Source organism: Sinohyriopsis cumingii, chromosome 11, assembly GCF_028554795.1.
Source record: "Sinohyriopsis cumingii isolate HCF-2022 chromosome 11, ASM2855479v2, whole genome shotgun sequence".
Lineage (NCBI taxonomy): Eukaryota > Metazoa > Mollusca > Bivalvia > Unionida > Unionidae > Sinohyriopsis > Sinohyriopsis cumingii.
The window spans coordinates 96582474-96598562 of record NC_142971.1 but is presented as its reverse complement, the minus strand read 5'-3'; the positions used below and the strand labels follow the sequence as shown (position 1 = coordinate 96598562).

Here is a 16089-nt window from a genome sequence, read left to right as displayed (position 1 = left end):
ATCTTGCAGCTGACCTTGTCCAAACTCAAGTTCATTGCTTACCTGACCAAAATGATCGATTTTGTCTTTTATTCTGTAAACAACTATATACACGGCTAATAGTTTCTCTGTAAGTGTGGGTTTAATATCAGGATCATTATCAACAGAATTAAACATATTTATTTTGGACTAAGTCAAGGACATTTTGATTGCCATGTTCTTTATGAAAATTTTAGTAACATTTCTTCCAGTTATAACTAAGATTTTTCTCGAAATGAACTTCTGGCCCTCATTTGGGTTATTATTTTGTGTCTTGTTTATCTGAAAATGAGTCATTCCTGTGATAGCATCTGGGCAGAAATCATACTTGTTAACAGTATTCTGATTTCAGTGAAATTATTCAATTCAAAAAAGTCTTCTCTGGTAATACAAAGTGCTCATCTAAAATACTTTTAACAGAGAGACTTGGAATTATAACGATTCATACAAGAAAACCTTGGATCATAATACTGTGATTCAACAAATGTCTGTTAGCACGTCAATCCAATTCAGAAAATTGGCCCATTAGTACACTAGAGACTACAGGCCACTACAGGCACATCAACACTTTCAGCATTGGATATTATATGAAATATCATTAAAGTTTATGCCGAACTTTATGCATTAGGACTTCTATTAGTAATTCTAGCATTGTTTGGGATTTAATTCAGATTACCACAAGTTCTTTCTATATTTCCACATTGTACTCTATCGAAATAATTTATTTGTTGAATTTTAAAATACTTGCTGCTTCTCAACTCTTTTCTATTACTTATTTTAAGAACACAGAGTCAGTATAGTACTGTATAGCTGAATCAGTTTGTATTTAAAACATAAGTAACATTCCTTTTGTTGTTGTTGTAGGGTTTAACGCCATTTTTCAGCATACAATAGGCTATGCATGGCGGCCAGTATTAATGGTGGAGGAAGAACCCGGGAAACCCCCAAAAAGAACCACCGACCCATGAGAAGCTACTGGCAAGCTTTCTCTCAAACCCACATTGGCTGAATCTGAGACTCAAACCCACACAGACAGAGGTGAGATAGCAGTGATCCGTAACAGAGAGCGCTTTAGACCACTCAGCCACTCAGGGCCCCAGTAACATTCCTGTATTACATAGTTCAATTATTCTGTAAGTAAAACATCAGTAACATTACTGTATTACATAGATCAATTATTCTGTAAGTGAAACATCAGTAACATTACTATACTGCATATACTACCAATGCACAACAGTTTACATGTGTTAGCTGCCCATGTTAGTGAATGTTAAATCATATTTTTGTGAGGGTATTCATTAACAAATGAGAAGAAAGATTGTGGGTCAGGAAAAATATAAACTGTTGGGAGATCACACACTTTATGGAAGACAACAGGGACCAACGTAAAATAGTTTCTGCCAAAATATAAACTGGAGTAAATGAGGCTTGGTTTTGACCAGGAACAAGGGACCCATCTTTTGTTAAGAGCAATGTTTTTAGTTAATAATTGTTCTCATATTACACATACCTGATCACATTACATTATAATGTTCTCTGCTACCTTCAAATCCTGCACTCCCGGAAAGACAGCAAAATGTTAAGGTCTATATATTTCAACTTTGTAGACAAAGGGAAGCAACTCTTAGAAGTCATCTCCCCTTCCTACCTGTCCGGTGGGTACCAGACTATCTCATTTAAACCAGATTTTTACTTGAGCGAGACCTTAAATGACACTCACATTGTGGGGAAGTGTGGGAAGGATTATTTGCAATGTCATCAAGTATTATAGGAGAAACAAAATTTGGTCTCAACTTTAAAGGTTTTAACAGGCAAATCAAGCAAAAATGGCCAATACAACCTGGTTACATGGCTGTGCTATGAAAAGAGGAGATTGCTTACTGTCTGTGCAGCTAACAAGTTGAAGATGTTCTGTTCTCTCTAATGTTTTTCAAGAATGTCATCCAGCTATACTGCCAATGTGGAGTTGGCCATCCTGAACCTTGAGATTACAGATTTTTTTCATGAAGGGTTTACTTACGGCCAAGAGAAAGAACATGGGATCGATAAACCATGCCCCGATAAATGCAGAGAACATATTGGCATGACTCTGTGTGGATTGGAATGTGAAAATAAGCATCAGGTAGGTCTAATCTGATTGTGCAGTCATCAGATGGATTTCATTGTCATCATTTTGAATCTTGGGACCAAAATTAATTGACTGAGAGTGCTCAGTTCAATCACAGGTCTCAAATCTCAATCTGCCTTTGGACCTCATCACCCACATGAGTGTACAGCTTTTGTACAACTGCCACTGCCTGCTTTATGAGTAACAGACACTGATGTACATGGATGCAGTATGTAGTATAATATATTCACACGTTATACGTGGAGATAGCTACAGCTCTGCACCCTAAGTCCACATAGGATGGGTGATATTTGACTTAAAAATGGTACAAAAAGTTAATGGCTTATCTCAATGGCAATCTAAACAATTTCCTGTTCTGTCAATATCAATGCCTTATTTATTACAGAGAGCATACATGATTCCAACTATTTATTGGAACTGTCTTTCATTCCAAGTGAATTAACATACATTCACTAATCAGTGACATTTATCAGTTATACCGAGAGCTTTGATTCATTTATTTAATTTAATAATTCATTGTAAATATAGTGCTCAAACTATTCAGATTAGTTGGAATAATAACTGTCATGGAAATAATGTGAATTCACTTAAAGTCATTTGGATATTTAATAGCTGTCACAGCATTACTGTGATTTCATTTAAAGACTATATGGATTTATAGCTGTTACAGAATTACTGTGAATTCATTTAAAGACATTTTGGGATTATACCACAGTGATTATTCTGTACAGTTGACACATCAGTACACTATAGGACACCAATCAGAATATCACTAGAACTCATTCAGATTACTTGACACTTTGCACTTAATAAACATTTTAGAATGTTTAGGATTTCATTCACCATACTAAAGTTATTTTTACTATTTCACTTTCTATTTAGGGCAATGAATTATAGTTTCAGTTATACAAAATTTGTTGGATTTTACTCTTTCTTGTTACATAATTTAAGATCATACAGTATTAACACAGAAATTGGGTGGCTTCTTTGTGGATTTAATTAATTTGAATATTTCAAAGATTTTTGAATTTCAGAGATTTTAATATTTCAGAGAGATTACAATTGTTTTGGAAAGTTAAATTTAAATTTGGTCTTAAATTATCTTAGTCTCTGGTATTTTAATTTCAAATATTTGGGAAATTTAATGTGAGACCAACAAGCTTTCATCATGATATCTAAGGTAGAGAACTCTGTTTCAGATCCTACTCAGGAAGGGTTAGAGTCCTTAAAAATGGACAAATTGCTTGATGTTACCAGACATATTAGGATGGTGTCTATCTTTAGGAAACAGAAAGTGAATCAATATTTTCCTCATTTTGAGAGGGTTGCTGCAGGCATTAAATGTCCAAGACATTACTTGACTTTGTGATTAAAAAGTGTACTTACTGGCTGAGCTCATATTTTACATTTCACTTTCAATAACACAAAGTGATAATTATGATGTGGTTAACGAATGTATCTTGATGGCTTATGAGTTGGTGCCTGAGGCATATCATCAGATTTAAAAACTGAAGAAAAGAAACTGGTAAGACTCATGTTGAGTTTGCATGGGAAGAAACACAAGGTGTACAGCCAAGAAAGTTGATGAGGGTTATGATAATCTAGGACAACTCATCGAATGAAGAGTTCAAGAACTGCAGTCATACTGTTGTGAAGACCTACTTTGATGGGAACAAGGCTGAAACTTCAAAGAATAAAGTTAGGATAGCTGATGATTATTCTTTGACTCAGCAAGTTTCAGTTGTCAATAAAGCTTCCTCTCAGCAAGTTTTTGTAAAAAACAAAAAAACATTTCAGTCTCATGCAGGTACTTCCGAATCTCAAACTGGCACAACTATTAAGAATCAGACTTCTGATAAGACTGATCAGAAATATTTATACCTTCCTACATGAACTTACTGTAAGAAGAAAGGGCATATTATTTCTGATTGCTACAGGTTGAAATTTAGGCAACAGAATAAAGACAGCTGTTTCAAATACTTCTGTTTCTAAGAGGTCAAGGTCATGGTTATGCAAGAAAGAAATACATTTGTAGCAAAGCCAAGTCTGGTTTTAGTATGGAGAAGTATATACCATTCATATTAAAGACTATTCCTATTAAGATATTAAGGAACACAAGAGCTTCTCGGAGACTTTGCATTTTTCTGAGAAGTCCTCATCTTGTGAAAGTGTTCTTATTCAGGAAGTAGAGTGTGGATTTCTTAATGTTCCTTGACCTTGTGTTAATCTGCCATCAGCCTTAGCCTCAGGATATATAATCATAAGGGTTTTGACTTCTTTACCCCATGAGGGTGTTACTATGTTACCAGCTACCTGCTCTATTTGGAGATAAGGTTGCAGTTACCCACTTGCAACTAACATGCCTTGTATGGATCAAAGAGTTTATCCCACTGAAATAAAAATTCCTAGTTAAATCCAGCTTGTGCAGTTACTAAAGCTAAGGTAGAGAAAACTCATGAAAATGCTGTTGATGAGGATGTTACTCCTTCAGCTGACACATTTGTGTAATGTAATGCAAAAGGGTAATGTATTTGCTAGAGCAAATCTGCATCTTTTAACAGTATTTGAAACTGTGGCTCTAGCTGTAATTGTCCATCTTTCTTATTTTAATCAATTACAGTATAATTTAGGCTTCCATGTTTATTTTTACTGAGATGCAATTTCTGCTGAGAGAACTGATCTTCCTGTATTTTATTAACTTTGCATTTAAATGAAAATGAACATTATTAATTCAATCAAGCAATATCAATATTTTGATGTTATTTCCTTTATTTTTAATTTCCATCCAAAATAAGTCTGGTGAAGTAAGGAACAGGTCAGGACATGCAGGTTACACTTGGCCAACTGGGTCAATGATCTAAGAAATTAATGTTGAGCCCTTACCAGAAAAGTTCGTAAAAGAATGTAAATTTATTTGCCTTGCTTGCAAGAGCATCATTGTGGTCTTATTACCATACAACCAAAGAATAAAAAAATTGATTTTGATTTTGTCTAGCCTGTTGGTAGGGATATATCATTTTAAACCTATGTTCTCAAAGTGATAAATATTCATGTTAGGAAACTGAAGAGACAGCGACTTCATAGAACTTTCAGCGTTTGTCCCCAAAAACCTAACCACAATTCACCTTTGATCCATTATCCCAAAAGATACTTCATGAACAGTGGTGACTCAAGTAAAAAGTTCAGATGTTCCTAATGTGTCAAGATCCACTGATGCCAGCTGAACTTGCAGCCCTAATGTAATTAAAAAATTTACTGATGAAAAAAACACACATCACAAAGTTAAGTAATTCTGTATTGTCTTTTGAATTTATAATATAAATTTTATGTATATCATATGAGACTACGAAGTTATAACTTATATTACTTAATTCAACGGTTAGTACTATCACAAACATACATTTATATTCCATAGTAAGAGTTCATTCATGGCGAGGTTGGTCTAAAGTGAAACAAAAATACTGAGCAGGTCAGATTAACATGCGAATATTGATTGTGGATCATGTGAACAAGCATGGAAAATAAAAGTACAATTGCCCTGACAGGCTAGCTCTAGCACTTGATTGGTTCAACAAGATTTAAAGGTCAGAATGGGACTGTTGCTGTTATTGCTAAGTCTGAGCTATGCTGAAATGGTAACATTTAATTGTCAAGAAATTCAATAAGTAACTCCAAATCAGAGATTGTTTATCTGAAATACAAAAGGATACTATATAATGAAGATACATACACCACGTTTACTCTTTCAGGTATACACAGTGTTCACAAGAGTCATTTTCGTGGAAAACAGTGACTTAGAATTATATATTCGTTCTATATTGCAGAGCAGAATAATCATGGATTTAAATAGTCGGTACCCTGGAATTATGTCAGAAATATTCAAGGACTTAAATATCTCATTTCTATCTGATTATTATGAAACTTTCCAGGACATCAGTGATATTTTGGAATTTAAATGCTTGTTTGGTTGTCTTGTCCTGTAACTTAAGTTTAAACCCCCAGATGTAAAAACAATCAAATCTGAAGTATACTATCATCAAAATGACCATAAAAAAATGTGTTGATCTTTAAAACGTTCTTTATGTTGTTGTTGTTGTTGTTGTAGGGCTTAACGCCATTTTTCAGCACGCGATTGGCTATACATGGCGGCCAGTATTAATGGTGGAGGAAGAACCCGGGAAAACCCCCGGAAAGAACCACCGACCCACAACGTTCTTTATGAAGAGTCCACTTAACAACACTGCTTGTGAAATAACGCACAATCAGCAACCCATGGCTAAGAAAAGTGTCTCTTGAAAGGTTATGCCCTCAGTTTTCCAATAAATAACAATCTAAAACAATTAATTAAATGCCTACCTTTCCAACTCAAGACTTTCCCCATCCTTCACATAGTGAACATTCTGTGCTCTTGTGAACAATGTTATTGCTCTCCTTTTTTTGACTGACACTTCATCAGTAACAGCCTACAAATGAAAAATATTTATTTTTTGATATTTCTTTTTCATTTAACTATGTAAATATTTATGTTTCACAGCTATCTTTAAAGCATATCTGAAAATCTATACTGCACCTGCGATTTATTTGTTTCCACTTTTAACACAATATTGGCTATATCATTCTAAAGAAAACAGGAGCTAAGTGCCTTTCTCAAGGACACACCAAAACTGCTTAGTACCCAGGCTGGCATACCAAGGATACACCAAGACTGCTTACCCAGGCTGACCTACCAAGGACACACTGAAGCAGCTTACCCAGGCTGGCCTATCAAGAACAAACCAATCACAGCTCATTACCCAGAGTGGCCTATCAAGAACACACCAATCACAGCTTATTACCCAGGCTGGAATAATCAAGAACATACCAATCACAGCTCATTACCCAGAGTGGCCTATCAAGAATACACCAATCACAGCTTATTACCCAGGCTGGCCTATCAAGAACACACCAATCACAGCTCATTACCCAGGCTGGCCTATCAAGAACACACCAAGACAGCTTATTACCCAGGCTGGCTTGTCAAGGATACACCAAGACTGCTTACCCAGGCTGGCCTACCAAGGACACACTGAAGCAGCTTACCCAGGCTGGCCTATCAAGAACACACCAATCACAGCTTATTACCGAGGCTGGCCTATCAAGAACCCACCAATCACAACTTATTACCCAGGCTGGCCTACCAAGGATACACCAAGACTGCTTACCCAGGCTGGCCTACCAAGGACACACCGAAGCAGCTTACCCAGGCTGGCCTTTCAAAAACACACCAACCACAGCTTATTACCCAGGCTGGCCTATCAAGAACACACCAAGACAGCTTATTACCCAGGCTGGCTTGTCAAGGACACACCAAGGCAACTTACCCAGGCTGGCCTAACAAGGTAGCTTACCCAGGCTGGCCTAGCAAGGATACACCAAGACTGCTTACCCATGCTGGCCTATCAGAACACAACAAGACAGCTTATCACCCAGGCTGGCTTGTCAAGGATACACCAAGACTGCTTACCCAGGCTGGCCTACCAATGACACACCAAAGCAGCTTACCCAGGCTAGCCTATCAAGAACACACCAATCACCGCTTATTACCCAGGCTGGCCTATCAAGAACACACCAAGACAGCTTATCCAGGATGACCTAACAAGGCAGCTTACTCAGGCTGGTCTACTAAGGAAACACAAAGACAGTTTATCCAGGCTGGCCTAAGGGATACTGAACCCATGACCCATATTTTATTAGTCTATGCTCAGTGTATTGAGCTACAATGACTCTCCACATCTGGCTGCAAACTATGTGATGTACAGTGATCCTTCAACATAAAGCTCTTGATGGGAGCCATTAAACATATACTGTGTTATATACAAAGTCACCTTATACTGGGTACATTTTGCATGTTATTACAATTACATAATGTCATGGGTTGATAACAATACAAATTTATCTGCCTTGCTATACTGAGAAGCCTTACAGACAACCAATGTACATGAGTTGCAAAAACTTAACATGAAAACTTGATTGATCAAAAGATCTTAATGTTCAAGTTAATGTGGTTGCCACTCAATCAAATTACAGTAATACCTCATGCATTCGCATTTCTGGATTCACGAATTCACGGATTTGCCGAAATTTTCATTGGTACCCTTTACGTACATGTTTTCTTTATTTTATTGAATTGTACCTTAGATGACTTCTGTGACATATGAAGTTTACCTAGTTTACCTTCCTGACAATGACAAAGAAAATGTCAGTCATTAAGTTTACAGTCACATTCGTTACTTGGTTTTACCTTATTGTGAGTGCAAAAGAAAACGGCAGCCAATGAATTAGTATAGGGGTAATATTAGTATACATGTACCGTACTGTAAATGCGCTAGTGTGGCAAATACCCATTAGGCGATACTGTACTCTATTTTTACGTCAAGCATTTATTTCTCTTTTTAAGGGTAATGTATTAAGCTAACTTTTAAATGAAATTAAAGTGCTTTGGGAGCATGACTTGGGTCATATTTAGGGTTTAAACCCTAGAAATAAGCATTTATTAGCATTTTTAGTGACTCATACCAAACATTCGCGATTCCTCCTGATCCGCGACTGGTTCTGGAACCAAACCTCGCGAATGTTCAAGGTATTACTGTACTGGCAATACTGATAGAATGGAGGACTGTTCTTGTTATGGGCTTATTGCCATTTGTCAGCAAATGATAGGCTATACATTGTGGCCAATATATTTTGGGGAGGAAGAACTCAGGAGTACCCCAGAAAGAACCATCCATCCACGAAATACTACTGGCAAATTTCTAACATACTCAAGCTGGCAGAGCCCAAGACTCAAACCCACATGGACAGAGGTGAGATGTCACTGATCTGTACATGTGAGCATCGTATACCATTTGGCCACCTATGGCCCCAATTTATGGTAAAAACATAAATAATAATTTGAACACAATCCATGATAAGATGGATACAAAGCTACTGATCAAAATATTTACATAATTCCTGACAAGGTAGATACAAACATCCTGGACAGATAGACATACAACTCTAGATCAGATTGATAAATAGTTCTTGGTCAGATACATAAATAGCCCTTGACCAAATAGATAAATAGCTATTGACCAGATAGATAAATAGCTATTGACCAAATAGATAAATAGCTATTGACCAGATATATAAATAGCTATTGACCAGATAAATAGTTCTTGACCAGATAGATAAACAGCTCTTGACCACATATATAAATAGCTATTGACCAGATAGATAAATAGCTATTGACCAGATAGATAAATAGTTACTGACCAAATAAATAAATAGTTCTTGACCAGATAGATCAACAGCTCTTAACCAGATAGATAAGTAGCTCTTGACCAGAAAGATAAATAGCCCTTGACCAGATAAATAGCTCTTGACCATATAGATTAGTAGCTCTTGACCAGAAATATAAATGACCCTTGACCAGATAGATAAATAGCTCTTGACCAGATAGATAAATAGCTCTTGACCAGATAGCTAAACACATCTTGACCAGATATATAATTAGTTCTTGACTAGATAGATAAAAAGTTCTTGACAAGATAGATAATTAGTTCTTGACCAGATAGATAAATAGCTCTTGAACAGATAGACAAATAGCTCTTGACCAGAAAGATAAATAGTTCTTGACCAGATAAACAGCCCTTGACCAGATAGATAAATACCTCTTGGCCAGATATATAAAGAGCTCTTTACCAGATAGATAAATAGCTCTTGACCAGATAGATAAATAGCTCTTGACCAGATAGATAAGTAGCTTTTGACCAGAAAGATAAATAGTTCTTGACCAGATAAACAGCCCTTGACCAGATAGATAAATAGCCCTTGACCAGGTAGATAAACACATCTTGACCAGATATATAATTAGTTCTTGACTAGATAGACAAATAGTTCTTGACAAGATAGATAATTAGTTCTTGACCAGATAGATAAATAGCTCTTGACCAGATCAATAGCTCTTGACCAGATAGGCAAATAGCTCTTGACCAGAAAGATAAGTAGTTCTTGACCAGATAAAAAGCCCTTGACCAGATAGATAAATACCTCTCGGCCAGATATATAAATAGCTCTTGACCAGATATATAAATAGCCCTTGACCAGATAGATAAGTAGTTCTTGACCAGATAGATAAATAGCTCTTGACCAGAAAAATAGCTCTTGACCATAAAGATAAATAGTTCTTGACCGGATAGATATATTGCTCATGACCAGATAGATAAATAGCCCTTGACCAGAAAAATAGCTCTTGACCATAAAGATAAATAGTTCTTGACCACATAGATAAATAGATTTTTACCAGATATGCACTTATATTACAATTCACTCTGATAAAAATGTGAACTCAATAGATAGTTTAGAAAAAACTTCAACAGTGATATTTTGTTATCTGTGGTCAAATAACTGGTCAATAATACTTACTATTTAAAATCACCCTACTCCATTAACATACCTGAAATTTCAGACGATAAAGTATTCACTTTATGTTCATTTTACTTGAATTTTTCTTATTTAAAAGGTTGTAAATGCACTATCATGAGGTACCAATTTTTGGTAGATTTTCATCAGTGTCAAAATTTTCCCATTTATACAGTGACGAATGCAATGTCATGAGTTACCACTGTTTGGTAGATTTTCATTAGTGTCAAAATTTTCCCATTTATACAATGACGAATGCAATGTCATGAGTTACCAATGTTTGGTAGATTTTCATCAATGTCAAAATTTCCCCATTTATACAGTGATGAATGCAATGTCATGAGGTACCAATGTTTGGTAGATTTTCATCAATGTCAAAATTTGCCCATTTATACAGTGACGAATGCAATGTCATGAGGTACCAATGTTTGGTAGATTTTCATCGATGTCAAAATTTTCCGATTTATACAGTGATGAATGCAATGTCATGAGGTGCCAATGTTTGGTAGATTTTCATCAATGTCAAAATTTCCCCATTTATACAGTAATGAATGCAATGCCTTGAGGTACCAATTTCTGGTAGATTTTCATCAATGTCAAAATTTCCCCATTTATACAGTGATGAATGCAATGTCTTGAGGTGCCAATGTTTGGTATATTTTCATCAATGTCAAAACTTCCCCATTTATACAGTGATGAATGCAATGTCATGAGGTGCCAATGTTTGGTAGATTTTCATCAATGTCAAAATTTCCCCATTTATACAGTGATGAATGCAATATCTTGAGGTGCCAATGTTTGGTAGATTTTCATCAATGTCAAAATTTCCCCATTTATACAGTGATGAATGCAGTGTCTTGAGGTACCAATGTCTGGTAGATTTTCATCAATGTCAAAATTTCCCCATTTATACAGTGATGAATGCAATGTCATGAGGTACCAATGTTTGGTAGATTTTCATCAATGTCAAAATTTCCCCATTTATACAGTGATGAATGCAATGTCATGAGGTACCAATGTTTGGTAGATTTTCATCAATGTCAAAATTTCCCCATTTATACAGTGATGAATGCAATGTCATGAGGTGCCAATGTTTGGTAGATTTTCATCAATGTCAAAATTTCCCCATTTATACAGTGATGAATGCAATGTCATGAGGTGCCAATGTTTGGTAGATTTTCATCAATGTCAAAATTTCCCCATTTATACAGTGATGAATGCAATGTCATGATGTACCAATGTTTGGTAGATTTTCATCAATGTCAAAATTTCCCCATTTATACAGTGATGAATGCAATGTCATGAGGTGCCAATGTTTGGTAGATTTTCATCAATGTCAAAATTTCCCCATTTATACAGTGATGAATGCAATGTCATGAGGTGCCAATGTTTGGTAGATTTTCATCAATGTCAAAATTTCCCCATTTATACAGTGATGAATGCAATGTCTTGAGGTACCAATGTTTGGTAGATTTTCATCAATGTCAAAATTTCCCCATTTATACAGTGATGAATGCAGTGTCTTGAGGTACCAATGTTTGGTAGATTTTCATCAATGTCAAAATTTCCCCATTTATACAGTGATGAATGCAATGTCATGAGGTACCAATGTTTGGTAGATTTTCATCAATGTCAAAATTTCCCCATTTATACAGTGATGAATGCAATGTCATGAGGTACCAATGTTTGGTAGATTTTCATCAATGTCAAAATTTCCCCATTTATACAGTGATGAATGCAATGTCATGAGGCGCCAATGTTTGGTAGATTTTCATCAATGTCAAAATTTCCCCATTTATACAGTGATGAATGCAATGTCATGAGGTGCCAATGTTTGGTAGATTTTCATCAATGTCAAAATTTCCCCATTTATACAGTGATGAATGCAATGTCATGAGGCGCCAATGTTTGGTAGATTTTCATCAATGTCAAAACTTCCCCATTTATACAGTGCTGAATGCATTGTCATAAGGTGCATATTGTTCAATGGATCTTCATTGATGCTAATATATTCTGATTTGCAGTGCCACAAATGCATTGTCATAAGGTATCAATTGTTTAACTGATCTTTATGGATGGTAAAATGTTTGATTTACAGGACTGTTAATGCACTGTCATGAGGTACAACATACATTTTTGTTCCTAATTGGCAGAGAAAATGTGTTTAATAAGGTATACCAAGCAAATGTTTTTCTCCTCACTCCCTCTCTTTTATGCTTTCCAAATATTTTACTCTATACCATTTGAGTGGAATTAAAACCAAATTGGAAAAATTATTACCAATTCCAGTGTATGATACAAATTATGGATTGACTATCTGTATTGAACACTATTATCAATCAAATAAAATGAAATCAGTATGTAATCAATTCCAAGACTCAAAGAACAATCAAGCCTTCTAATATCTACAAACTAACAATACATATCATGGAAAAATGTCAATTTTCCAAAAACTATGATTTACAATTGCTACCCACTAAAAATAAAAAATCAGCACTAGTACAAGATGCTTTTTCTTAGCCTTTTGTGGGGAAAAAATACATACACAACACAACTGGAATGTAAAATTTGCAACTAACCTCTTTAATTTCTCTACTCTCTTCAACAGTATTGTCCCTTTTCTTCCTCCCTGTGTGTAGAGAACAAGAAACTTAAGACAGAACAGCCTGATAAATAGGAGTTAGAAAAGCATAGTAACTCTTCCCTCAACTGTCTCCTGTGTAGTCAGCCACATATTGGTTCCAAGAATGTTGTTATAATATAATAGTAATAAAACTTTTATATAATGGCCATTTGTATAAAATGGCCAAATAGTTTGGTCAGAACAGATTAAAGTTTAAATTAGAAAATTTTATTCTAGTAATAATCTCTTCATTTATTTCATGCCTTCATTTAATTTTTTTATAATCAAACACAATTTGCTTCCAGTCTCGCCTTAAGTAAAATGGAGGAATATCTTGTATGGTCTACTGAAACTGTGGTGTATCTACTTCTCCATCATAATGAAATTGTGGTGTATCTAGTTCTCTGTCATACTGAAATTCTGGTGTATCTAGTACTGTCATACCGAAATAGTGGTTTCTCTAGTTTTCCATCATACTGAAATAGTGGTGTATCTAGCTCTCCATCATACTGAAATTGTGGCATATCTAGTTCTCTATCATACTGAAATTGTGTTGTATCTATTTCTGTCATACTGAAAATGTGGTGTATCTAGTTCTTTGTCATACTGAAATTGTGGTGTATCTAATTCTCTGTCACAGTGAAATTGTGGTGTATCTAGTTCTGTCATACTGAAATTGTGGTGAATCTAGTTTTCTGTTATAGTGAAATTGTGGTGTATCTAGTTCTCTGTCATAGTAAATTTGTGGTGCATCTAGTCCTGTTATACTGAAATTGTGGTTTATCTAGTTCTCTGTTATAGTGAAACTGTGGTGTATCTAGTTTTCTGTCATACCAAAATTGTGGTGTATCTAGCTCTCTGTCATACTGAAATTGTGGTGTATCTAGTTCTGTGATTCTGAAATTGTGGTTTATCTAGTTCTCTCTCATAGTGAAATTGTGGTGTATCTAGTTATGTGATACTGAAATTGTGGTGTATCTAGTTTTCTGTCATATTGAAATTGTGGTTTATCTAGTTCTCTGTCATAGTGAAATAGTGGTGTATTTAGCTCTGTCATATTGAAATTGTGGTGTATCTAGCTCTCTGTCATATTTAAAGTGTGGTGTATCTAGCTCTCTGTCATATTTAAATTGTGGTGTATCTAGCTCTCTGTCATAGTGAAATTGTTGTGTGTAGTTCTTTGTCATAATGTAATTATTTTGACTAAATAATAGCATTTATGACTGAACTATCTATTTAAGAAATAAATCATATATGATAAGCAATCATAGTTTTCCTTACTTCTGTACCTCTCAACCATTTGTAAAATTACAGACAGCTATTTTTACACAACAGACTGTTCATTTATAATAAAAAATATCACACTCAACAGAAGGTGATTTATTACCTCAATTTACTTACAATTCATGTATATACAATTTACACTCAAAAAGTCTTCATTGTCAATTTATTTGTTTTACATAAAATAATAAATATCATGTGCACACATGTTTTTGCAATGTTAAAAGAGCTTAAGCATTTCATTCTTCCACAAGTTTTAAACAAGACCTGGTTCTTCTGAATGACCACAACATTGAATTGTTTTTTTTGTGTCTTAATTTCTAACACAAATATGAGTTAATAAATATTTGTCAAAACACTTTTCTATGATAGAGAATTTCAAAAATGGAGAAAATCTCCAATGTGGGAAGAATTTTAAATAACTTCATGAATTATTTTAATCAAATCAAGAAATGTCACATGACTGAATTTGGATGAATGCTAATATATTGTGACTTAACAATTTCATATGCTGAGCTACCTAACCACACAGAGTCATGTTAAATCAGGATTTTCCTCCACAACTGACAGATGACACAAGTTCCAACTTTATTCTTTGACTCCAGGTACTTTTGAACTTTTATGCAACAATCTACTATAAATGTATATGTTTAAGGATGAAACTTAACCAACAACTTCAAGGAATAACCTGCCTTCAGAAAATAGTATATATAAAAGCGTAGTACATACTTATGTTGCTGTCTTGTAGGTATAAAAATTGACAACTACTTCAAAAATATCCAACAAATGTAGACCAGTACCAAATAGATAACAATTAAAGAGGTGAAAATGCCATTGGCTTCAAAATTATCCAGAGCATAAAATTTTTTATGTGGGAAATAAAGTATAATCCTATGTTTTAATGATAGTTCCGGAACTATCAGTCTAAATGCATTTTACCTGTATGCTTCATCAGTGAAACTATCAGTCTATATGCATTTTACCTGTATGCTTCATCAGTGAAACTATCAGTCTAAATGCATTTTACCTGCATGATTCATCAGTGAAACTATCAGTCTAAATGCATTTTACCATTATGCTTCATCAGTGAAAACATGTCTAAATGCATTTTACCTGCATGCTTCATCAGTGAAACTATCAGTCTATATGCATTGTAAAAGTATGCTTCATCAGTGGAAATAACAGTCTAAATGCATTTTACCTGCATACTTCATCAGTGAAACTATCAGTCTAAATGCATTTTACCTGTATGTGTCATCAGTGAAACTATCAGTTTAAATGCATTTTACCTGCATGATTCATCAGTGAAACTATCAGTCCAAATGCATTTTACCTGTATGCTTCAGTCTATATGCATTTTACCTGTATGCTTCATCAGTGAAAACATGTCTAAATGCATTTTACCTGCATGCTTCATCAGTGAAACTATCAGTCTATATGCATTTTACCTGTATGCTTCATCAGTGAAACTATCAGTCTAAATGCATTTTACCTGTATGCTTTATTAGTGAAACTATCAGTCCATATGCATTGTAAAAGTATGCTTCATAGTGAAAGTATCAGTCTAAATGCATTTTACCTGTATGCTTCATCAGTAAAA

General features: G+C 34.9%; 1 protein-coding gene across 2 annotated transcripts in view; it reads right to left on the bottom strand.

Moving 5' to 3' along the window:
* LOC149789069 (uncharacterized) overlaps positions 1–16089 on the bottom strand; it is a 119856-nt gene that overhangs the window by 18215 nt on the left and 85552 nt on the right. Inside the window, exons 11-12 of one of the 2 annotated variants that reach the window (XM_089975253.1) lie at positions 13165–13214; positions 6503–6609 (exon numbers count right to left, since the gene is read on the bottom strand). In XM_089975253.1, coding sequence (XP_089831379.1) covers positions 6503–6609; positions 13165–13214 — 157 coding nt within the window. The remainder of the gene's footprint in view (positions 1–6502; positions 6610–13164; positions 13215–16089) is intronic. The other variant, XM_089975254.1, reaches the window with a different exon arrangement.